We start from the raw sequence: 27,375 nt of genomic DNA, 5'->3' as shown, positions 1-27,375 counted from the left end.
TAAACAAAATAAGACAAACAAAACGAAAAGTTGTTTTTTTTTGTTTTTGAGACAAATATATGTTTATCATAGCCAAGTTATCTTCATGATTATACGAGATATAAACCAAGAACATTACAGCTACTTATTTAGGAATCGAATGACGTAAAACGAGAGAGAAAAATAACACACAAAAAATACAGAAACGAATGGTGAACACGCACCAAAAATACCAACACAACGAACAGATGTGGGACCACAACAAAGAGTGCGGACTGCGTGTCGAACGAACGAACGGATGAAGAACACGTATGCAAACACACCACTTCACCGGATATTTTTCATTAATAATTCAAAAAGAAAGAAGAAACAAAAAGTAAACTGATCACCCCCTAAAAAGAACACAAACATAACAAAGTTTTTTTAACACAAAAATATGCTTAGTCATCACGATATAACACAATAATAATTAAGTATTTGATAGAAAAGTAAACGCAAAATGAAACACAAACCACGACTTCGTTCTCAATACGGTGTTTTGAGTGCTTAAAACGGACGACGACGACGACGACGACAAACAAAGCATATTGGCAGCAACCTGGTTTTATAATTTGTTAATAAATGCACCGGATACGCGTTAAAAAACGTCGATTTGATGGTTTCTTTTAATTTCTTTTTAATAATTGTGTTACTAACCGTTGTCGTCTCGTACGGATTTCGGATCGGACACAACACACTTAACTGAACATCGAAAACACAACAACTGATCGAGAGCGTTCGTTTCGTGCTACGACACACCGAACTAAACGAAACGAATGATGGCGCATATCGGAAATGAGTCACCGCGACGGGAGAAATCATCTGTTTTTGCGCGGCAAATTCAAACTTACCAATGTGAAGTTGTGTTATTTTTAAAACGAATTCGTATGATTTTCGATAAAATTAAACTTTGATTCAATTCGTTTTCGTAAAAATAATAAAAAATTTTGTTATCTTAACGTTAACGTCAATTAAATTGTGCTAATTAAACGTTTTTAATGTTAAATTTAACCTATAATAAAGTTGTTATCGAAATATACATGTTCGATTGGATTTTTTTTAAATATATTTTATTGGGTAAAAGGAAAAATAAAAAATAATTGTTAATAATCGATGTAAAAGTTTGTTTCAATTATTTATTTTCTAGAATTACAAAAAATTGTTTTTCTGGACGTTTATATTGGTAGGTAATGAAAATAATTGGAAAATTCGTGTTTTTGCTAGATTTTCATTTAAATTGAAAAGGTTTTTACTTATTAAAACATACAAACAATCTTTAAACATTATTTTTATTAACAAAAAGTATTATCAAAAATGTTATTCTACTAAGTACTAAATCTTTATTAATAATAATTTAAAAAATATTTTGAAATATAATTCATATTTGTTAACTTATTTTCAGAATGTATTACATATATGTATACAAACAGTACATAGCTTAGTAGCACATTGTAATAAAATTAGTTTAAAGTTCCCATATTTAGCAGATAAAAGTAAATATTTTTGCTTTAATTCTAATAGTTATAATGAAAACATGGGGGAATGTTGTTTCCTTTATGTGGGGGGTTTGTTTACATTCTGCTCCAGCGAGGGTACATTGTAATAGACGTAGTTTAATACATAAATACTTTCGAAAATTAACTTTATTTAGGGTAAGTCCGGGATAGTTAGACAATATCTTTTAAAGTCTTTTTGTCCGAATCTTTGCAATGTCTAGAATTTGGAATTCATTTTTATACACAGTGTACATAAAGTATGAAACCAATTCGATATATTAGACCTAATCGCCGATTTCGGACAAGTGCCGAAATAATCGAGCATTTCGCGAATGTTCAAATGCGAAATAGAACTGAATTTCGGCATTTGAGCAGGTAATTTTGAGCAAAACGCAGATTCAATAGTTTAATTCTGCACAATTGCCGATTGTACACCTCCTGTTTGATCCAATGCCGATCTTAATAAGGTTGAAATCAATTTTGTGTCTGTTAGTATAAGTATACGAATGTGCAACATGGCATTAATAACACAATACAAAATCACTTTTATTAAAAAAAAATAAGAGCAGCTTTTACATGTTAACAGTAAACCAAACTTTTCAAAAAATAAACCACATTGTTACAAAAATATAAAAGTAGAACAACAATATCTTAATTACACTAGTTTACAAGAAAAATCTCGAAGACTGTGATATTTTTTTATAACATAGAATGTTGTGCTGATTCTGAAACTGTCTTCAGTTTTTCTCCATCACGTCCAGTTTTTGAGATATACCCAAAACTGTGGAAAATCGTAAATTAAAAAACATAGTAACGGTTCATGTTCAGGATATTTTTTATTTTGCATAGTGTGCTTCTATAGCTATATGGACATGAAAGTAGAGACCCAGACGAACATTTTGAGGTATTGGTGGCATAAATCGGACCCTCCGTTATTTTGCTACAGCCTAAAACAACTCAGCAAAATCAAATTTTTTGGCATTTTTCCAATTTTTTTATCACTTAATAGCACCGTAACAAAAAAGAATTATATATGATAAAAAATGTTAGCTATTCTATCTTGTAAAACATTTAATTTTTTAAATTTCTAAGCATTGGACACCATGGTCGAACGTATTTTACCGGAGATATCGTTAATTTACGACAATCGTGCAAAATTTCATTTTTTGCCATTTTTACTGTATTGTTGAAACATTATTACGGATCAATTTTTTTTAGTAAAGAGGTATTTTAACTGTTCCAGGCACTAAGTATAAACATTAAATTCACTGAAATCAATATTATTTTACCTGTTCTATATGTTGAACATTAAGCATATCAAGTAATTTATTGGGAGTCGTTGCTAGATGACATTTCTCCACTGTCACTTTTACTCTTATAACTTTTTTTTACTCTTTTACTGGATTGTATTAATTGGTCAGGAGGATTTGGTTTTGGCAAAGTTTCACTATACGCACTCGGGTTTTTGGCTGATCTTACAAACGATACCAAACTTTTCTTTGTCTTTTTGTTTATATTGTCTAGGTTTATAGTACAAAATATACTGCAGAACTTTTATGGAATTAAATGTTATGTTTAATATACACTGCTTTACTTATTGTTAGTATAGTGCGGGATATGATTACTTTTCGGCAATTTTTTGTATGTCTATTCTTTCTGGGTCGATTTCTCTGATAACACTCCAGAGATAATCTCCCATCATCCCTGCATCCCAGTAACCTTGATAACGTCTTTCCAATGTCATTAAGTCTTGATGGAACCGCTCGCCTTGTTCGTCGCTTTCCACTCCAAGATTGCTTGGAAAAAAAATCTAAGTACGAATGGAGAAAATGGATTTTGAGCGACATATTTACATTTATGGCTTCGTAATTGTGCAATAAGTTGGAAATTATTTCGCGATAATTCTCATCCTTATGGTTTCCTAAAAATCCATGGACGGTTTGCTTCTTTTGTTGTTAATGTTGACATGAATTCGTTGTCATTTATTAATTTTCTTATTTGAGGGCCAACAAATATGCCTTCTTTTTGTTTAGCGTACAATAGTTGTGGAAAGAGCTGGGTGAGATATTTAAATGCTGGACCTTCTGGATTCAACGTTTTCACAAAGTTTTTCATCAAACCCAGTTTGATGTGTAGTGGACGCAATATTACAGATGCTGGTCCTACCAGAGGATTATTTAAGACATTGAAAGCACCAGTATCGTAATATTCTCTAGAAGGCCAGTCTTTGCGCACATGATGATGCTCTCTCGCTCCGCTATCCCACAAACAAAGAAAACAGCAATATTTTGTAAAACCGCCTTGCAAGCCAGTAACCACAACAATTACCTGAAAATCATAGAAATATAAGTCAATACTTAAAAAATAGAAGTTAGTAAATTTCTTTACTGTGGCAATTACCTTTAAATCTGCACAAACTTTCTATTCAAATGCGTTATATATGCGCATATATGTTTCTTTAACATTGACGGCATGAGCAAATGGAATAGTTGGTAGTGTGTTTTCATTATGAAGTAAAGCTGCTTTAAGACTGTTTTTAGAGCTATCGATAAAAAGACGCTATTCACTTGGGTTATGATCTATTTTCAATTCATCAAACAGTCTCGGCACGTTATTACAATAACAAATACCTTGATCTTTCGTAAAAAATTGTACAAATCCTTCGCCTCTGTTTCGATAAACAGTTACACGGGTTGTAGGCTGTAAATAATTCCATTGCTGTAAGCGGGATGCCAATACCTCACTATCAATCTTCGACAACTTCAGATCTCTAGCTAAGTTACTTAGTTCTTTCTGTGACAGTTTATGGTTTATTTTGGCATCATAGTCGCTGCTAGATGACATATCTTCACTGTCTCCTTTACTCTGATCACTTTCACTGGATTGTATTAAACGCTCAGAAGGATTTGGTCTTGGTAAAGTTTAACTGTGCGGAATCGGCTATTTGGCTGATCTTACATTAGGATAAACCAAACTTTTCTTTGTTTTTTTGTTTATGCCGTCTAGGTTTCTGTTGCAGAAATAGCAATCGGAATCATCTGATATCTGTACATTGGAATACCAAACTGTAAATGAGATGTAGATTCACCCGCCATCCATCTATTCAAAGTTATACGGCAATTCGGCTAGGTGTCCAGGGCTTGTCTAAATTCGTCAAAGCAAACCCAAAATAATGAGAATACGCCTGTTTTATAACAGTTTTAATTGGTCGTCCCGTCATCCCAATAATGTATTGTCCGCAAATAAAACAGAACAAATCAGGATTGTTCTTGCATTCAAAACTTCTGCTGCTGCTAGCCATTATCAACAAAACTTTTACAACACTTTGCTATTTTCTTAAACGAAAGATCACTGAGGTGTCTCAAGAAGAACTAAATATTATGACAATATCTTTTCCTTTTATACCAAAAAATATTTCAAAAAAAGACTGTTTAGCAGAACAAGGTTCTAATATATAAAGAAGTGGAGTTATTAAAAAAACACTTCTTTTTGCGAGTTCTTAAAAACTTTTTCCAATAATGTTACGGTGCGATTAAGTGATAAAAAAATTTGGAAAATGCCAAAAAATTTGATATTGCTCAGTTGTTTAAACCGTAGCAAAATAACGGAGAGTTCGGTTTATGCCATCAATACCTCAAAATGCTCGTCTGGATCTCTACTGTCATGTCCATATAGCTACAGAAGCACACTATGCTAAATAAAAAATATACTGAACAAGAACCGTTACTATGTTTTTTTATTTACGATGTTCCACATTTTTGGGTATACCTCGAAAACTGCACGTGATGGAGAAAAACTGAAGACAGTTTCAGAATCAGCACAACGTTATAAAAAAAATTGATTAGAATTTGTAAACTAGTGTTACTAAAGTAAATATTGACCTTATTTATTGGAAGCATGATAAAGACTGATGACATTTACTGTTACACTTAAATTGTCTTAAAAGACACTTGCATTTTTTATTCTTACTGTTACAACGGACAAACCCTTGTTTACAATTTGTTTCTACAGAAGCAATGTGTCGAAGCGAAGCTGAACTGGTGGGAACATCAGCTAAGGGTATAAAGTTGCTTTCTGAAATCTACAAAGAAAATTGTAATCGTGTTTTAAACTAGATAAAGAATTGTTACCTGAAATTCATTTCTAGCATATAGCCTCTCTAAAATACCATTTGCTGTTGCTACTTTATATAGGCCTTCATTTTCAGAAACAACAATAGTTAATATATTTGGAGTAGCTGATATAGGCGGAGTTCGTTCACGATCAACATCCGGAATTTTCAATAAAATATTTTGTCCAGTACAAACAGATGAAATTTTTTTTCTCTCTGTTGAGTGATTTGTTCTAACCATATATTAATGTCGTCAGAGCTATAATCCATTTCATCAGTTTCAACTACTACGTCTTCTTGTGACTGAGTGTCGCTTTGGTTGTTAAGCAAATCATTCAGCTCTTCTTCCCTCTCAATATGACTGACAACAGTATCGGACAAGTTTGAATCCTTGAGACCATTCATCATTGGAACTCCGAACATGGCCTTGTACAGTGATCGCTGTATGCTATTATGGTATCAAATCCTTTCATCCAAGAAACAAGAATGTCCCGTACGTCTTGATTTGCTCTTTCCACAGAGCCTTGACTCTGTGAATGACGAGGCTTTCCATGTACAATTTTAGCGTCGAACATATTTGCTAACTTGGTAATTACAGCATTTGCAAATTCAGGCCCATTATCGCTATGGAGAATGCAGGGAGCGCCAATAATACAAAAAATTCCATCAAATTCTCAAATTCCTCTGCTCTCTTAGATTTCAGCGGCTGCAAAAATATGAATTTTGTCAGGTGATTCTGATAATTTAAAATAAATTTAAAATATAACATTTCTGCTAATATTAGCACATTTTTTCTTTACTTCCTTCTCCATAGCAAGTGTTCGTTTATGTCCTATCTCCTTGGGTGCTTTTTCTAATACGTCATACACTTCATGCATCTGACAATAGAATCCGTTCGTTTTTGAATTAAATTGTCAATCTCTTCTATTGTTAAAACCTCAAATCTATGAAGACGTCGGTATTCCAGCGGTGTATGTTGTTCACCAGCCTGTTTTTTGTCATTGCAAGCCTTCACTTCTTGTAAAGTTTTTATTAATAACAGTAAGATACATTTTCAGGTTATCATCATTAATATGCTTCAGCATTAACACAAGAAGCCATAATCTTGTACTTACATTTACTGAATAAAACAAACACTTCTTTCTTTTTTGTTTGCGATATGTGTGGTATGGTGTGGAATCTGCGTTTGCTCAAAATTATCTGCTCAAATGTCGAAATTCAGTTCTATTTCGGCATTTGCTCAAATGCATTTGAACATTCCGCGAAATGCTCTAATGGTCTAACAGATATACATTTGGGAGATATTCTAAGAAAAAAAAGGCTTGGATATCTATGATATATATTTTAAGGCGCATTTTTTGAGATAAAATTGAAATGTACAGTTGTTCCAAAATTGAGATACCATGCCTAAGTCAACATTTTTAAATAGGCACCCTTATTTTTGGTTGGAATTATGAATTTGAATTATTAAATCTTCATCAAATTTGCTTTAAAATATTCTTTATTTGATGTTGATATGTAAATTCACAGTTCTTTTCCAGGAAGTGTTGCAAATTAAAATTCGATTAGTGAATTTTATTTTAATAAAATTATTTAAGTTTTAGTTGAAATGTTTCGAGAAAACGAGGAATTTTTTTATTGAAAGGTTGAGTTTTAAAAGCAAAAAATGATTTAAAACCGCTTCGCCCCAACATCCTTACATTTTTTGTTTATTCACCTCCACTATTCCTTCGCCACACAATAAATTAAAGAGGGGATGTTTGGAAGTTGATTCGCTAATAACGAATTTTAGTTGATGTGTGGACTTGTAAGGGTAATAAAGTAGTTGCGAAAATTAAAACCTATTACGCGAATTAAGTGATAAATACGTGTTGTGTTTGTGTTATATGTTATGTGAGGTTAGTGATGTTGGGATCATCGGATTGTTATTTTATGGATGTTAAAAGGTATCGTATTAATTCATTTTTTGTCACAATAAATTAATTTGTCTTTTCTTTTCAGCTGAGCTTCTAAGTAAAAACTAAGGAAAACAACATCCATTCGGTGAGTCGTTTCCAATTTTATGAATTCCGCCTGATATTTCCAAACTGTTGGAAAAACCCAACCCACAATCAGTGTTGGGTCGAATACCGAAAAATAGTATCTGAATACGAATACAATATTTGAATCCAAAGATTCTTTTAAACTGAATATTTTTGTACAAATTAAGTATGTTAAGTCATAATTAAAAATATATATGTAACCCTTCTTTATTCTTCAACTAAGAGAAGGTCATCATAGTTGCCTAACAGTGTTAAGAAGGCACGGCAATATATTTCCATAGAAACAAAATTGCAAGTAATTCGACGAATGGCAAATGGACAGACATGCCCTAATGTCTGTAGTTCTTTAAACTTACCCCCATCAACTGTTACTACAATTATGAAAAATATAGATAAAATTAAACACTCTGCACTAAATGTTAAACATGTAAGTTATAGCAGAAGTAAAATTTTTGAAAAAATGGAAAAATTGTTATCGTTCTGGGTGGATGATGTTCATACATAAAGTATGGAATCAATTCGATAAAAATTCGAGGGATATTCTTAGAAAAAAAAGGCTTGGACATCTATGTTATATCTTTTAACGCGCATTTTTTGAAATAAAATTTAAATGTACAGGTAGTCCCAAAATTGAGATACCATGCCTAAGTCGACATTTTTAAATAGGCACCCCATTTTTTGTTGGAATTATGGATTTAAATTATTAAATCTTCATCAAATTTGCTTTAAAATATTCTTTATTTGATGTTGATATGTAAATTCGTTCCTAGTTCTTTTCCAGCAAGTGTTGCAAATTAAAATTCGATTAGTGCGTTTTATTTTAATAAAATTATTTAAGTTTTAGTTGAAATGTTTCGAGAAAACGAGGAATTTTTTTATTGAAAGGTCGGGTTTTAAAAGCAAAAACGTTTTTTGTTTATTCACATCCACTATTCCTTCGCCACATAATAAATTAAAGAGGGGATGTTTGGAAGTTGATTCGTTAATAACGCATTTTAGTTGATGTGCGGAGTTATAAGGGCGATAAAGTAGTTGCGAAAATTAAAACCTATTACGCGAATTAAGTGATAAATACGTGTTGTGTTTGTGCTATATGTTATGTGAGGTTAGTGATGTTGGGATCATCGGATTGTTATTTTATGGATGTTAAAAGGTATCGTATTAATTCATTTTTTGTCACAATGAATTAATTTGCCTTTCCTTTCCAGCTGAGCTTCTAAGTAAAAACTAAGGAAAACAACATCCATTCGGTGAGTCGTTTCCAATTTTATGAATTCAGCCTGATATTTCCAAACTGTTGGAAAAACCCAACCCAACCCACAATCAGTGTTGGGTCAAATATCGAAAAATAGTATTTGAATACGAATACAATATTTGAATCAAAAGATTCTTTTAAACTGAATATTTTTGTACAAACTAAGTATGTTAAGTCATAATTAAAAATATATATGTAACCCTTCTTTATTCTTCAACTAAGAGAAGGTCATCATAGTTGCCTAACAGTGTTAAGAAGGCACGGCAATCCATTTCCATAGAAACAAAATTGCAAGTCATTCGACGAATGGCAAATGGACAGACATGCCCTAATGTCTGTAGTTCTTTAAACATACCCCCATCAACTGTTTCTACAATTATGAAAAATATAGATAAAATTAAACACTCTGCACTAAATGTTAAACATGTAAGTTATAGCAGAAGTAAAATTATTGAAAAAATGGAAAAATTGTTATCGTTCTGGGTGGATGATGTTCATACATAAAGTATGGAATCAATTTGATAAAAATTCGAGGGATATTCTTAGAAAAAAAAAAGGCTTGGACATCTATGTTATATTTTTTAACGCGCATTTTTTGAAATAAAATTTAAAAGTACAGGTAGTCCCAAAATTGAGATACCATGCCTAAGTCGACATTTTTAAATAGGCACCCCCATTTTTTGTTGGAATTATGGATTTAAATTATTAAATCTTCATCAAATTTGCTTTAAAATATTCTTTATTTGATGTTGATATGTAAATTCGTTCCTAGTTCTTTTCCAGCAAGTGTTGCAAATTAAAATTCGATTAGTGCGTTTTATTTTAATAAAATTATTTAAGTTTTAGTTGAAATGTTTCGAGAAAACGAGGAATTTTTTTATTGAAAGGTCGGGTTTTAAAAGCAAAAACGTTTTTTGTTTATTCACCTCCACTATTCCTTCGCCACATAATAAATTAAAGAGGGGATGTTTGGAAGTTGATTCGTTAATAACGCATTTTAGTTGATGTGCGGAGTTATAAGGGCGATAAAGTAGTTGCGAAAATTAAAACCTATTACGCGAATTAAGTGATAAATACGTGTTGTGTTTTTGTTATATGTTATGTGAGGTTAGTGATGATTGTGATGTTGGGATCATCGGATTGCTATTTTATGGATGTTAACAGGTATTGTATTAATTCATTTTTTGTCACAATAAATTAATTTGCCTTTCCTTTCCAGCTGAGCTTCTAAGTAAAAACTAAGGAAAACAACATCCATTCGGTGAGTCGTTTCCAATTTTATGAATTCAGCCTGATATTTCCAAACTGTTGGAAAAACTCAACCCAACCCAACCCACAATCAGTGTTGGGTCGAATACCGAAAAATAGTATTTGAATACGAATACAATATTTGAATCCAAAGATTCTTTTAAACTTAATATTTTTGTGCAAAATAAATATGTTAAGTCATAATTAAAAATATATATGTAACCCTTCTTTATTCTTCAACTAAGAGAAGGTCATCATAGCTGCCTAACAGTGTTAAGAAGGCACGGCAATTTATTTCCATAGAAACAAAATTGGAAGTAATTCGACGAATGGCAAATGGACAAATGCCTGTAGTTCTGTAAACTTGCCTCCATCAACAGTTACTACAATTATTATGGAAAATATAGATAAAATTAAACACTCTGCACTAAATGTTAAACATGTAAGTTATAGCAGAGGTAAAATTTTTGAAAAAATGGAAAAATTGTTATCGTTATGAAAAGTCTTGGGCATCTATGTTATATTTTTTAATGCGCATTTTTTGAAATAAAATTGAGATACCATGCCTAAGTTGACATTCTTAAATAGGAACCCTCATTTTTTATAATTCTGAGTATTTTTCATTCCCTATGTCGATACTCATTATTGTACTACTACTCATTTTATTTCGGGTAAAAGATAAGATGGCTTTGTCTTAATATTGCAATTGATAAGGAAACAAAAATTTTCTACTTTATTAAATGTTGAAAGCGAAACCATACTTGTGCCTGGCAGTATCCCAAACGATCAATGAATTCTTGCTGAACCCTAATAATTGTTTCGTGACTAATGTCAGCGCATTCTCTTTTAATTCTGGTTTTAAGTCGTCAATCGATTCAGGTTTAGTCAACATTTTTGAGATGACCCCATAAAAAATAATCCAACGGATTGAGATTCTGAGATCTTTTTAGCCAATCAATTGATCCACGCCTTCCAATCCATCTGTTGGGAAATGCTACCTCATCCAGATATTGCCTAACCTTAACTGCATAATGTGGTGGTACACCATCTTGCATGAAACATAAATTTTCATCATGTACCGTCGGGTCATTAGCACTAGGAAATAAATTTATTAAATTGGGTATTAGATGTTGTTGCAAAAAATCAAGATATCATGATCCGTTCAATGTTTCTTCAAAAAAGTAAGGCCCAATAATTTTATTGTTGATAATTCCTGCCCAAACAATAGGTATCCTGAAAAAATTAATGTTCATGATTTTTCTGAGCCTGGCCACAGTTTTCTGGCTTGTGATCGATTTTTTGGGAGTCGTCGAAAAATACATGAGAAAAATAGAACGTGTATACCATCCAAATGAATATCTCCGTCATTACAAAAACCGTCAAAGTAATACCCGTAGGACAATCTATGATATTGAATTTAATTGATCATTATAAACCGTATTTCAAGAAAACGACGTCTAATAGGAAAAGAAGAAATTTGTTATATCAAAACTCAGAATAATATCTTACACCAGGGAACTAAAAGGAATCCAATGTTCAATATCTGCTAGTTTGCTGATTCTTAAGGATTTTCAAATAGCCAGAACTAATGGACACATCCCTTTAGAACCTTCAGCAAGTGCATATTTTACACCACTGCCATTAAAATTTCAAAATTCTTAAAGAATTTAATTTTGTTATAAAATAATTACTAGAAAAAGCAGTTCTGAATAGAGCAATGGTTGTTAATATCTATAATTGATAAAATTCAATTGATTCTCTCATGGATGAATAAATGGAGCTCCTCCGTTGTCCTTAAGATTTTTAGATTTCTTTAATTGATCGAAAAGCTGTAAATAAAAGATATATTTAACTCCATAGCATGATCGAAATTGATGGAATTCTACTTACCACAGTTGTCGTCTTTATTGAATTAAATTACTGGGTTAAACTGATTTAACCTTAACAGCATTTATTTATATTTTGATCTTTTATAGTAGGAGACGCAATTATCTTTTCGTTTAAATTTCAATTGTTACAGAATAAGTTACCACCTTTAAGCTTGCTAAACAAAAAATAAGATTTTAATAAATATTTATAAATACAAAAATTCGTGACTATTAGTGTTTTTAATTTAATTTTATATAGAAAAATAGAGGAGAAATATGTTAAATTAGAATTTGTTACTTTAATTTAATCTTTAACAAAAATAGTATTTTGTATTTGAATCAATTTTGTCATTTATAAGTTGTTAATTCATGATATTCATAAATATCTATAAAAATCAATTAATTTAACGCAATCTCAATTTTGACCATATCTAATCATTCGCTCAATACATCCTAAATATAGTTGACGTTCTCAAAATATTATCTTAAAAATGATGAGAATTGCATCTATTAACTTCCTTTCTAGCAGAATTTATTTCAATGACGTACTCTGAATTTTATTTTTGAACAGATTATAATCGTCAATTGGCAATAAAGTAATCGTATGCGTAAGTAAGTATTTTAATCTTGAATTGACCTAAGCAAAAAGATCAATGTGTAAATACTACAGACTTTGTTGCAACAAGGACAATTTTTATGGTTTTAAACAAACAAGTTAATTTTTTTTTGTTTGGTTTTACGACAATCTCTGAGGCAGTATCAGTTTATAGATGCTTGCGTTTGTTTTTGTGTTAAAATTAAAATAAAATTAGTATGAAAATCTTTTATTTAACGTCATGCGTAAATTACAATCGGTAAATAATACATAAAATAGGTTCATCATCGAAAATATTGTCATTAATTAATCAATATATGCACAAAATAAAAATCCTGACGCACAAAAATTATAAAGTAGAAAAAGAAATGAGATAGAAAACTCGAAACCCATGAGGTAGCTCTAATCGCGTGGACACTGGTTTTGCCACTTTTTATAAGTAATTAATTTATCACGTATACATAATACATTTGTATTTATTTAGTTTCTTTTTTTTTACTTTTTAAAAACGTACACAAACTGAAAAGAAAGATTTAAATGCTATTTATAAAGGTTATAGTTTACAAAAAATTTATCAACTTTTGGACACGAGAAAGAACGAATACTTCATTTTTTGCTTTAGTTCGTTTTTCACGATTACATCAGATTTTATTGATAAACACTAAGGATAAAGGATAATGATTTTTTAGATTTATTAAAAATAAGCTGCTTTAAGCTGATAGCTTCACGACCCAAACAGAAGAATAAGTTACTGGTTTTAAAACAAACAGGTGACATAAATCCACCAAATTAATTTTAAGACCCGATTACTCAGAAAAGAAGAAAGGTATTTACACGATTAAAAATGAATTCTTAAGAGGTATTACCTTGAGATACGAAAATAAGTTTTGTGGAGTTCAATTATCTCTTGATGTAATATGTATTTTGCAATAACGCGAGTTTTCTTATTTCGGTATTAAGAACTTAAATTTGAATTCTACGCGTCACAAATAACCTATGTATAATAAATCTTTGCCCCAAATTGCCAATGTCAAAAAGAAAAATGGAAGAATTATATCTTGTGTTTGCAGATGATGAAATAATAAAGTTGCCAAAGTTATCAAAGCTAAATAAATCAAAGCTATAATAATATGTTCATATATGTATAAGTGGAAGAAATCAGAAGGTCCTTGGAATTGATGTTGGAAATGACATTTGTAACAGCAAATCCTATCTCTAATTATTATTGGACTAACTTTCATATTAAAAATGGTGTTAAAGGAGCTATGTTATGTCTAAATCACAAGACTTATGTAGTTGAAACACTTAGAGATAATAAAAAAGTCATTCCAACGGCTATTCTTCATTGCAAACTAAGAAAAGAGATGGAATCCAAAAAGACCACCTATTGTGGTACCAGAAATGTTTATAGTATTTATGCTTTTACTACAATCTAGCAGATATCAACAAAACTGACATCACTGTCCGTTATTAGATAAAATAAAGAAAAGCAAATCTCCTAATAATCAGTTGTAAACGCTTTGCTGGTAAAGGAAATTGCAACAAAGGAGAATGGTTATGATGCAACAAAAGAATTAAAAGAATTTTCATTTGCAAAATTATTAAGGTTGTTGGAAAATATAACAAAACCGTGTTTCAAGACCAAAGATGTCGAAAAACAATCGACATTTTTTCACAGCGAGCTATTTATATATGTTGTACGATTCAAAAACTTAAAAAGAAAGTTTGTTCATTGAATGATTCAAAAAAGATTTCTGAAAAAAAGCTCTGAAAGTCAGATAATTTTTATTGTAGTAGATAATTGTTAGAAACGACTAAAGCATTTATCTTGAAAATACAACAAAATAATAAAAAGCTGGTTACATTAAAAACAGTTTTCACTTGCTCGTGTCCAAAAATGTGTAAACTTGTATTATTAACGTTATTAAATTTGTGGACTGGCGGTATTATGCCTCATTACGAAAATTAAATTAAGTACTAAAAATTATACCATCTTTATTTATTATTAATTTTTTATTAAGTACTTTAGCCTAAACTTGTACACTTTGTATACTGATAATAATTGCGGCTTTTTGTTTTCGTATTTTGTTAAGCTAGAAAAAGTACAAGATCTATTGCAGTTATTGTCGATGTATGGGTTTGACGATTTCAAAACGATAGATTACGCTCACATGTATTAAAATATAAAAAGAAAAGTTGTAAGAATAATCTAGTGTTAAATCGCCCACGATTTCTTTTTTTTTCCTTTTATTAAAACAACAACTAAAAAATAGGTTTTGGTATCCAAAATAATAAAAAAATTATGGCATCATATACACTCCGCTAGAAGAAAAGTCGTCTTTTACTAATTCCTACAATTTCAAGAAAAATACTAAGGAAAGACAATTTTTAAGCGTTTTCATTTTTTTAAACATACTTTGTCCATCTATAATTTTTTTTTTCATCTTTCGAAAAAACATCGAAAACTTAAACCTACCACTACGAAATATCACTGGGTTTCTAAAGTACATCTCGCCTTAACCGTTAACGGACTTATTAAAAAAAATTAAAATTTATTATTAAGCACAAATTCGAAATCAAACAACTCAAAACGCACAGCTATTCTATGTGTATAACTAGTGTTAAAAAATGGGTTTTTTGTCATGGAATATTAGCTTAATTATTTGTGAAACTCATCGATGCATAACTTGCAGGACCAAGAACCTTCTGGCGGAGTTGTCAGTGGAGGAGATAAGCAGTACATATGATATCCTCGGTCACAATCATCACAAAACAATAATTGATCCTATTTGAAATTAATTAATATTTAATTTAATAATATAAAGGTTTATATTTGCTGTTTTACCAATCGAACATGAAATAAGAATATATAAAAATCGAAAAATGTTATCACAGAGTGATTCAGTTAAATGTTTAATTTTATAATTTAAAATTTAAAAAAAAATTAAATTGTAAAATAGGTGGAAATCATTAATAATGAAGAGAAGAAGTAATTAAACTGGAACAGGATTTTGGTTCAAATTCAAGGATATATAAAATTTATATTGAGGATATGCATTCAAAGTTACACCAAATACGATTTCAGAGAAGCAAAAGATGCATTTTCAGAAGGAGGAGAGTCGATTGAAGATAAACCATGAAGCGGAAGGTAGAATCGACAGAATCAGGGATCTTGTGAATCGACAGAATGATCGGGGAAGAGTTGAATTTGACTCACACCACCGTTCATCAGATTTTGACCAATGAATTGGGGATGAGAAAAATCTGCGCAAAAATGGTTCTAAAAAAACCTTTCGCAAAACCAAAAGGACATCAGGAGAGAAAAGGTGTCTTGACTTTTTGGAATCGATTGAAAATGATCCTCATTTTCAGGAACGTGTCAATATTGGAGACTAGTCTTGGGTGTTTCAGTACGACCCGGCAACTAAGCGCCAAAGCATGGAGTAGCACATTTTAACCTCTCGAAGGACGAAAAAAGCACGAATGAGCAAGTCGAAGATCAAATGCATGTTGATTTGTTTTTTTGACATCCAGAGAATCGTCCACAAACAGTTTATGCCTCAAGGCCAAACGGTTAATCAACACTTTTACTGAGAGGTTATTGAAAAACTTCGAAAAAGAATCATTCGTGCGAGACCAAACATCAAGAACAACTGGGTTGAGCAATTTTAATAAACGAGTTTTTGGTCAGTAAAAACATTTCTGTGGCTCCTCTGCCTCCTTATTCGCATGACTTGAGTCCTTATGACTTTTTCCTCTTCCCGAGATTGAAAAATTACCTCAAGGGAACTCATTTTGGAACACTCCAAAATATTCAAATGGCTGTAACCGACCAGATGAAGGCTATTCCAGTATCGCAGTTCCAGCACTGCTATGACGAATGGAAGAACCTTCTCCAGCACTGTGTCGCTTCAGAAGGAAATTATTTTGAGGGAGACAATGTTGAGTTGTAATTCTATTCAAATACAAAAATTGAAAAAAAATCAGTCTCATCACTTAATTTAAACACCTCGTACAGTGGATTATTGCGGGTACTCATATTACGATACTTGAATAAAAAAAGCAAATAAAATGAAAGCATTATAAAACGAAATTTGTGATATACAATCTGGCAATACAGTAAAAATTCCTGAAGGTTGATAGACTATAGTGATTCCTAATGTTTTAATAGCTACACTTGAATGTATTGACGATAAGAAATTTTTGAACATTAAAAATGTTTTTGCAGAGAAGAAATCATTATGTCAAATGGATAATGCACAATCTACATCAGGGAGCAACTGCAAAATGAAATGTGAATCAAAATGTGCCTCTGCAAGATTTCAAACGCCATTCTGATTTATCTTATTCAAATCAGTAATATCAAGATTAAAATACACAGTAGTAATGTACAGGATGTCCAAATTTCGATGGGTTTGCAGGGTATCTCAGTTATTATGAAAGATAGAAAGTTGCGGCTTCCGCGAACCTGAGCTACTTTTTTGTGAAACTTACAATGGCGCAAACCAAATTTTCATAGCCCTCTTCGTTTTTGATATACAGGGAGTGTTTGAAATTTACGATTTTCAGACTCCTCCTGTATCTCGGCTATCCGCAAACTTAGTAAAAAAGTAAGAACGGGTTCTAATAGATTTTTTCACGTAGAATCCAATGGTGCACTTAGAATTTTTCTAGTCATCACGGTTTTTGAGTTATAAACACAACCCAAATACTGAATACTCAACTTCTAAAATACTTAACTCTTTATAACTGAAAAACCGTGATAACTAGAAAAATTCTACGTGCACCATTGGATTCTACGTGAAAAAAATCTATTAGAACCCGTTTTTACGTTTCCGGATAGCCAAGATACAGGGGTGTCTGAAAATCGTAAATTTTGAAACACTCCCTGTATATCAAAAACGAAGAGGGCTATGAAAATTTGGTTTGTAAGTTTCACAAAAAAGTAGCTCAGGTTCGCGAAAGCCGCAACTTTCTATCTTTCATAATAACTGATATACCCTGCAAACCCATCGAAATTTGGACACCTGTACTACAATACCAAATTACTATTAAAGTTGTATATAATCAAAAACATTACTTCTTGTAGTTCATATGTGTCAGATACACCGTTAATTTTATTCAAACTTTATCAAAATTCCCTTGCTAACCTGTACTGTGTTGCAACATCTTACTCTTATTCTTACTATCATTGACGTCTTATATTCTTATTACCCTGAAACTTTGTCAGGCCCTATTACAACAACCATATAAATTATACAGAGATAATCAACACATAACTTGTAAAGAAATGTATCAGTGTAAAAGAAAGCAATTTTCTTTAAAAGCGCCCTTCTAACCGGTTTCACGGTCCAAGTCACAAAAGCATCAATGGTTATGGCAAAGCTTCAAACTGTTTTACAATATTTTATAATTAATCTCAACGATCAGCGTAAAGAACTAAACACAAAGTAGAGGAGATGGAAGAACAACAAATTGCACATTATTTTCACTTCCATGTAATAAAACTGCACAATGCGGAATGTATTCACAGACTGTGTGGTATAGAGAATAAATCCTTAAAAAAAAAGACAAATCGAAGGAAGTTTAATTGTATTGGTCAGGATCTGAAAACAGGACTGCTTGATTAACTCACTCGGTGCATTGGTTATGCTTGATGAGTTGCTGAATTGTATTATGACTTTTGGAAGTCAACATTTCATTAATAAAGATAAGTTATTTAAAGGAATCACTCTGTATATATAGTTATACATTATGGTTATTCATACATTAAAATTGAAAATATTTTCTTTATATACTTGTTTCATGGTCAATTACTCAAAAATTACTAATTTGTTTACTTACATCATTGTCGGATGTACCACACACAGAACAGCATTTGCACTCAATACATTGCCAACGGTATTTTTTCACAGATATTTTCATATTATCTGTGAACTGAAGACACGTTGGATGGCCTGAAACAACATTATAAACTAATATTATTTATTCTATTCACGACACTACAATAAGAGTCCATTTCTTTGTTTCACACAAAAGTTGTATAATTACTAAACAAAACATTAAGTAAGATTATTATTAATCATTTTATTTTTCTTCAAAAAATAAAAGAAAAATTAGAATCAGTGACAATTAAAATAAATCATGTCACAAAACCCAAAATGTCCAAATCCACTTACAATCCATGATATCAATAAAATATTAATAACTGATAAAGAAAAACCGAGAGAAGAACATGAATGTGCAGGTTATAGGAATAAATTTAGGGATGAAAATTATAACGAGTATAAAGAAAAAGTTCGTCAATATATGATTTCTGTTCAAGAATACAAAAACATGAATAAAAGAGTGGATCACACGGATCAGGAGAAATTAGAAAGTCACTATTTAAACATGAATTTTGGATTTTTGGAAAATTATTCCGGAGACGACGTTGACTTCGATATAACAGACTATAATACCGAAGGTCATCGCTTTCGTCGTAGGCCAATACGTGAAATTCATACGAAACCAGAAGCAATTGAGATCGAGAAATGTTTTGTAGAACCTTGGTTTAAAAGATATTTGAAATTGGGGAAATTTGTGCAAGCGGGCCGAACTATTATTATTAAAAATAGATTATTAAAGAATTTGGAAAAATTGAAACGATTAAATGAAGACAATATTGAGCAATTTGATACTATGAGAAAGCAATGTTGTAATTATTCGTACGAGGAACTTTTTGATAAATTTTTGGAACCATAAAATAATATAAGATGTGTTTCAAAGTAGTGTGTCATACAAAAAAATATATCGTAATTTATATTTTTTACAAAAATTAAAAGCTAAGTTTTGAGTAAAATTTTGTCAATTTTTAAACAAAATGAAGTCTATTCGACATTCTTTTCGGAAATAATAATAAAACAAAGTTACCATTTAACAAATCTATGTAATTATCATGAATCTTTTTGGTTAAAATTTATTAAAATCAACATTACTTTGTGGTCAATGTTTACGAAAGCTTTTTCAAACTTAGTCTCAATTTGCTATATGCACAACTACCAAAAAATTAGAGTATAATTGGAGCAAGAAAGTTGTTGGTTTATTTGGCTTTAGACGACTCCATTCCAAATATTCAAAAATTTACTAATATATGCTACAAGCCTTAGCTAGAATTTTCTTTTAGAAAGTTTGTTTGTTTTATGATTATATCAAATGAGATACCATTGTAAATTTCCTCGGAAATATGAACACAAATATCAACGTTGCCTAAATAATTAATTTTGAATATTCTACGAAATTTCATTTATTGTATTGTTATCCCGCTTTATTTCTTTCTATCTTAGATCTTTTACGTGGAAGTAACGTGCCATTATATCACTGTTATTATTATCACTGCTACTCAGTGTCCAATGCAGTAAACCAAACGAGTTTCACCCTAACAAAATTGTGCTGCTTCCGACGAGACTACCGCCCATGTGAGCAATTCAGTGTACGTATGCTACAAATTTTAGAGGATGAAGATGCACCATTGAGTGGCGATATTGACTGATGAGGTTCACTTTCACTTGGATGGTTTTGTCAAGCAAAATTGTCGCATTGGTCAACTGATAATCCGCGAGAATTCATCACTCCATCACTACATAGTGAAAAGGTGACAGTCTGGAGTGGAATTTCGAAATTCGTAATAATTGGGTGCTACTTTTTCAAAATAAGAGAACATTCAGGAACGGTCAGTTCCGCACGGTACCTTGCCATGCTTCAGCAATTTTTAATTGGTCTTCTTGAAGAAAATGAAGAAATTTTCCATTGATTTTCTGAAAGCGACTTTATCTCGCCTCGTGATTTATCCAAATGGTGATGTTTTCTGGCCTCCACGTGAGTCCCCAGACCTCACCCCCTGTGACTTTTTTTGAACTATCTGAATGCCAAAGTATCGACAGTTCAAGAACCATCCAAGAATGAAGGAATTCATCAGAGGCTTCATCCAAGGCTTCTCATTTAAATGAGATTACTTTTCACACTTACTGTTTTCGACTTTTTACTTTTGGCAAACATTTTCTACGATTATCTATACATTGTGTTTATTTTCAACCCTATACGATCATAACTGAAAATTTGACGTTTTGAAATTCGTCTGTATTAGTGTGACCACCTTGCGCATCTTTATTATCTTCTTCACACCTTTCCTGATATTGTAAGAAGTCGTTTTTGTCTGTATTTAATTTTATGGATACTTTTATTAGCTCAGCCTTGCTGAAATTTGAACGACCTCTTTATGTTATCGATGTAGGAATTTGTGGACAGTTACAAATTCTATTATTTCTTTATTATAATTATTTTTGGATCTATTTCAACATCCTCAATGCCACCTTTACAACTTCAATGGAACAGCAAGTGGTTCTTGCAGTGGTTCTCAAATTTAAGCGCCCTGAAATATATTGTCGAAAACAATGATCTTAAAGAATGTTAATTTTGCGTTGGTTGAAAGTGTTGGAACTGAGGTTTGATTGGTATGCGTACTTTTTTGTTTTTGTAAATTTTGTAACTTTCTACCAAAAATTCACGAGATTTTTCAATTATGTTATTCTCTTCATTGTTCTTTTTGTTATTGTCGTCTTCTTCCACTTGTATTAGATCTGTTGAATTATGAATTTGTTACTGAAGTGTATCTTATAATGCAGACTTACTAACTATTCGTCCACCTTTTAGGTGGTCTTCCCTCTAATATTATATGCGGTAATCTGCTTTTACTCATCCTATCCATATGATCGTAATATCCCCTTTTTGTTTGTCTTCCCTATCTTACCACAATACTAGATGTGAAGACATCGCTCCATGATGTCTATATTTCTTGTCTATGTTTCTTCTAGTCTTACCCAGTATAGTTTGCAACGCTTTCAGTTTCTCAACTCTTAGTATTGCTCGTATCGGCGCGTCTCTATTTTGTATGCCATAACCGGTCTTATGCAAGTTTTATAAATTCTTATCTTGCCACCCATTTGTATGTATTAATTTGACCAAATGATCACTATTATGGATCCTGATAGAGATGTCGCTTTATTAATCTGGTTTCTTAAGTCTTTTGCTGGGTTATGACTTCTGGAGATATTTGACAGACAGTCTTGTTCTGTCTATGGCTTTGTCTTCTACTACAAGTGTGCATCTAATTGGTTCTTTGGTAATTGTAATGTAAATATTTTGTTTTACCGATAGATTTAGTCTCATGTTCAATTGTTGGCTTACTTGATAGAATTTAAAAAGCTGTCTTTGTAGATTATCTTCCGTTTCTGCTTAGATTGTTGCATCGTCTGCGTAGCACTTCATGGTGTCTTTATCCTTGCTCATTCTATAGCCCAAATTCAACGACACATCTTGTATAATTTTGCCAATTACTTTATTCCTTTTTCTGTTAGTAATCTCACAATGTCTTCTAAGCGTACTCTATCTTCTTCATCATATTGACGAAGCAAGATATAAAGGGGTTTGTTGAGTTCTATAGACTTTACTTTTAGCTGTTGTTTTTCATTGTAAACTTTTTAATTTGCTAGGGCAAAGTCGAAATTCAAATAGTCATCATCGTCAATAGTCATGGAAATGTGTAAATAATATTTCCATTTCTTCAAATCGTAGATTTGCTTATGTAAGAAGAATATTTCCATTTCCCAACTCTGATAAAACAAGATAATAGTAACATATGAACAAAAATGATATGATTTTAAACTGAAATCATGAAAGTGATTTTGTGGTGACTATGAGCCAACAATACCTTAATACGATCAAGTTGAGGTTTTATCAGTTTAGCGTTGCCGGAGATAGAGTTACACTACTTTGTTTTCTCTTTCTTGCGTTCGTTATACTTTTAGAATAATTAGATCATCAAATTTCTATGACTTCTTTTTATTTTAAACGCAAAAATCAAAAAAGCTAAGAAAAAATTTATTCTTGGAGGATATCCTTTTTGCATTATAACATGTATGAATTGTATTATTTTGAATTTCATAAAAATCGTTTTTTAACATAATAACATATTTAAATTTAGATTTTTGAAGATATCTTAATAGTAAAGGCCAATTAGAAACAAATTAATTCTTCAATGACCTGGCCTAAACTTATTTTGAAATATGTGATTTTTATTTAACACACTAAATTTGAAACATCCTTTATTTTGTGTAATACCTACCTTTTATTTATATTTTCTTTGTAAGGAAAAGTAGGGTAGTGAAAAGGTTTTAAAAATAGCAAGTGCCGAAGAACAGTGACTTTCCAAGTTACGTAATTTTTCTAAAAAATTTTAATGCATCAAAATACCATAAAAATAATAAACAGGTATCAATGCATCAAAATAGTTTGAAATGGCGCTCAGAAAAATGTACATAAATTGAAGTGCACTAATCCTCAGCACTTAAAAAGTCAAAAAAGACATATTTTATATTGGCATCGTTTTATTGCACTATCATCGTTTTAATACAGTTTTTACGAATATGCTTGGAAAATAACTGTTCTTACAACAACTTAGCCATACATTATCATTAGGACTAATAATGCGTGTGTGTTTGAATGATCTTTTCGTGTTTTTGTTTTTTCATTTTAAGCGGTCAGTTGAATGAATGAAAAAATCATTCAAAAACTAATAAGACATACGAAAAGAAGCTTTGAACACATATAAATACAATTCAGCAAGTATAATTAGAAATAGCTAAGATTGTTTTCATTTCTTACTATTTTTTCTTTAATTAATTCAATTCGAATAAAAACTAAAAACAGAATTCAGATCTAAATAAATATGTAAAATGCCCATAAAATTTGGAAGACATTCCAATATACAATGTAAAACTAACCTAACCCCTTAATGAATATTATTTATATATTTTTTGGTTATCCAGTCTATCTGGCAAGATTCAGAAACAATCGCATTAACGACAACGGCAAGCAACATTGTCGTTGTTGTTAGTACATAAAAAATATTTAAAAAAACATCCAATAAAACAATAATAAGTATATGAACTAGTTTGATATTTCTTCATATAATATATTAGCTATTATGACGAACGTCTAAGGAACTGAAAATTGAATACTGGACATTTTTCAACATTCCCGTGAACAGCCAAATTTGAATTTAACTCAAATTTAAATTATTATTTTTTTAGTCCCTATGTCGTAATAATTTTATTTCAACTTTGTACCATAGTTTTGGCAGTTCCGCAAAATTTCACTTTTAATTATTTAATAAAAGAAAATCAACGAAACGAAAAGTCACCCGATACAAAAATACCACACACAATGTCCAGTATTGGTCCTTGTCTTTTTTATGTTATAAAAAATTTCTTTAAACGCCTCCTAGTAATTATTAGTAAATTGCACGACATAATCTATTTATATTTACTTGTTTTCAATTTTTTTTAATATTTACACTACTTCCGATTCTATAGAACAGCTCCGGTATGGTTTTTTTAGAATTGAATGACATATAGACAAACCCAGACCAACATCCAAAACAAAACTCTATCAAATTAAGGACATTTTTCTGGACCACCTGCATCCAAAAAAAGCAAAACGTGTACACAAGTGACTTATGCAAAAAAAAATTAAATGTAAAGAAGGAAACCAATTGCTACAATTACCGGTGATTAAATCGCGTTTACAAATCCAAATTTTGAAAAATACATTCATAAATGTCTCAAACTTTGTATTTTATTGCAGGTTTGATTTACACAATAATAGCCACTGTTATAAGCACAAAAAGAAACATAATCGAAAAGTTCAGTCAAAAACAAAATGTTGGTTCTCGAAAAATTTGTTTGTTGGTCTTGTTATTAATTGATTATGATCGAATAAATTCTATGTTTAATTATGCTATTATTTGAGCTAATTATAGGTGTTATCTTAAAGTGTTTATTAATTATTATAATGTTCATTTCACAATTTAATTTATTTATTTATTAGGTAAGTAGGCTTAGTGTTGATTTGAGATAAATACTTATATTGAGATTCTTTCTTAACAATCTCATTTTTAAATAATATTTAAAAGTTGTTTTTTAGAACAATAAGAAGTATACCAATTAGGGCTTTTTGGTTGTTTAACTGGTTATGAAGGTAATTCGGGTTTTGAATGCTCTTTACAAAAAGAAAATACTAATTAAGTACCGGTTATTTTGAAATAATTTCTAGAATGTCAGAAAAGAAATGACATTTTAAGGAATGTAACTAAATTTCAATATGTAATCCCAGCTTTCTTATTTTATTTAATCATTTTAAAATACTTGCATATACATAGAAATCAACAACGTGAACTTCGAATTTCTATTGGAACAATTTATAGTCTTCGCTATGGAGAATGCCCATGATTCAAGATAAGAAAAATGTAATCGCTTGCAACATTTTCTCAAAGCTTACTTGCTTCTAATAGTAGACAATTGCCTAATTTGGGTCCCCCACAAACAACATCTTTGCGAAACCGACAGACAAGTCGTTGTAAGTTCATAGTAAGGCAATATAATTTTCGTGTTTACACTTCTCTTTATAGCTAACTTGAATATTTTAATTGTAAAAAGTTCTGTTTGCTTACAACACATATGATATAACTAGGTGAATGCAGAATAAAATGGGAGTAGGTCTTTGATTATATATAATATGGATTGAGCTAACTGAATATATCTACTAACAAAAATGTTGCTCAAGGTGAATAGACGCAGATGGAAAGCGATAATGTGAAAGTGTAACAAAGATAGATATATTATATGTCAGTACGCTTCTATATCTATCTCACTTCTATCAGTACACCCATTATATGGCAGTACGCTTCTATGTCTATCTCGGTTCGATCACCTTGCGCAAGCTATCTCTCTCGTTGGCTCAATCCATATTATATATAATCAAAGGAGTAGGTATATGTTTCACTCTGTCATATATGTTCTTGACAGACATTTGTTATATCTCTACTGCTATTGTTTATTACTCTTTTTCAGAATACTGTCATCTTGCAGAATCTACGGTTATCATGGTCTCATTTTATTCGCTTCTTATTTCCGGACGAATATTCTTTACACCTTGATAATTGAGATATTTGATGATCAATAAACATGATATCATTTCTTAAATAGCACTAAATCCTGTGGCACATTACATGCTAACTTTATACTCGAAAATCATACCTTTCAGGTCTAAAACCAATATCCAGTTTAAGAAATTCCCCATAATAACGTAGTGTCTTGATTGATCATGTAGTTAAGTTTTTTGTACAGGTGCTATTCATATACATTTATTTTTAGAAAATCCCACAAGACAAAAAGAGTAGCACTAAAATTTATGATGCATCATCTCATGCTTCAGTTCCTTGACAGGGTTTTGTCAAGACTCAAACATGACCAAATATGTAGCACTCTTTCTTAAAAAAGTATTATTATTATTATTATTAAATATTATAATCGAGGAGTCAATAGCGGTAATCATTGAAATTTGTTGTACTTGTAGAAGATATAGATCTTTTAAACAATTATTGTTTATCGTACCATATGTGCTGTTGCTCAATCTCATTGAAGTATAACTTTGTTCATCACAGGCCAAGTTTATAAATTTTTGAAACAGCTTCGTGAAACGTATTTGATTACAACTACTTGGGTAATACTTTAAAGAGTCATGTACGTTTCAATATGATGTAGTATCTATTAATGTAATCGCATACGATTTTTGGCAATCCTTTATTAAAATGTCTTTGCTCATTACCAATTATTAACTTTTCGTTCATTCTTGTATTATTCGTATTTAGTAAGACTAGAAAAATCTGATCAAGAATCTTTACCATATTAAGAGTTTTTGAATATAGCAACTATTACATTGAGCAACTCCACTGTGAAAAAGTTCAACTCCATTTTAAATGTTTCAGTATCATATCGTATGGCTAGCAATTTAAATTCCACATTTAAACAGTCTTCTTCAGTCACTTCTTTTGCTCTTTCTGGACACTCCTACATTATAGCTTTTGTTATGACTCAGATAGAAACATTCCGAATATTTGTAAATAATTCTGCTTGTTTTTTTCGTTTCGGCAGCTTTTAAATCAAATTTAAAATTGATTTCAAATTAAAGTACGTTTAAATCAATGATAATAATTTGTCTATAACAGCTTTTAAAGCGTCAGGTATTTTGTAATCAAATCTGAAAAACTATGCAAGATAGCCTGACGTGGCATCTAGAGTAAAGTAAGGCTTGTACGTATTTTTAATCCAAAATAAATTCTAAATCCAATATAAATTGTTTTAAATTATGAAATTTTGTTAAACTTGTTTTGTTTAGAACATTTGGAATTATAATTATAAGCTGATAAGCTAGCTAATTCAAAATAACCGCTACTGATATTGCATCCTGTACTTTATCTATTTATGTAAGGGTCAAGTAAATGTATGGCCAAAATTTAAACAACATTTTAAAGACATAAAATGCGAACCAACCCAATTTTCCTTCCGTTATTTCTTAAGTAGTAACGAATTCCAAAACACTTTCCTAAAGTTTGAGTACTACTGCAAAGCAGTTTTTAATGATTCAGTACTGCAAAATTAGTAATTTTCTTCACTTTTTATCAACTGACATTTGTAACATTGACACCCAACATCATAAAATTAGTGTTTATACTCTTTAAATGTTTGAAACTCTAGAAATGCATTCCTAGGTTTAAATTCTTAAAGATTGTTTTGTGATTCGGCTTTATTATAAGATAAGAAGAAAAAGAAAATTCTATTGAACGAGAATTCGGTTATCAAAAGA

The 27,375-nt window shown here is 30.9% G+C and overlaps 2 protein-coding genes across 7 annotated transcripts in view; both read right to left on the bottom strand.

Annotated features, from left to right (window-relative positions):
- LOC111416459 (protein BTG1-like) overlaps positions 1–815 on the bottom strand; it is a 69,971-nt gene extending 69,156 nt beyond the window's left edge. Inside the window, exon 1 of one of the 2 annotated variants that reach the window (XM_023048490.2) lies at positions 676–815. The gene's annotated coding sequence lies outside the window, so the exon portion shown is untranslated. The remainder of the gene's footprint in view (positions 1–675) is intronic. The other variant, XM_023048499.2, reaches the window with a different exon arrangement.
- Positions 816–15,028: 14,213 nt separating this feature from the next.
- LOC111416346 (double PHD fingers d4) overlaps positions 15,029–27,375 on the bottom strand; it is a 30,290-nt gene continuing 17,943 nt past the window's right edge. For 4 of the 5 annotated variants that reach the window (XM_023048340.2, XM_023048371.2, XM_023048348.2 and 1 more), the window contains 2 exons: positions 18,478–18,590; positions 15,029–15,418 (listed from right to left, as the gene is read on the bottom strand). In XM_023048340.2, the coding sequence (XP_022904108.1) occupies positions 15,293–15,418; positions 18,478–18,590 (239 nt within the window). In that variant the 3' untranslated portion in view covers positions 15,029–15,292. Of the gene's footprint in view, positions 15,419–18,477; positions 18,591–24,035; positions 24,149–27,375 lie in introns of those variants that run through there. The other variant, XM_023048362.2, reaches the window with a different exon arrangement.

Source organism: Onthophagus taurus, chromosome 1 (genome assembly GCF_036711975.1).
Source record: "Onthophagus taurus isolate NC chromosome 1, IU_Otau_3.0, whole genome shotgun sequence".
Taxonomy (NCBI): Eukaryota; Metazoa; Arthropoda; class Insecta; order Coleoptera; family Scarabaeidae; genus Onthophagus; species Onthophagus taurus.
The sequence above is the reverse complement of the archived record's forward strand: the minus strand, read 5'-3'. Positions and strand labels throughout refer to the sequence as shown.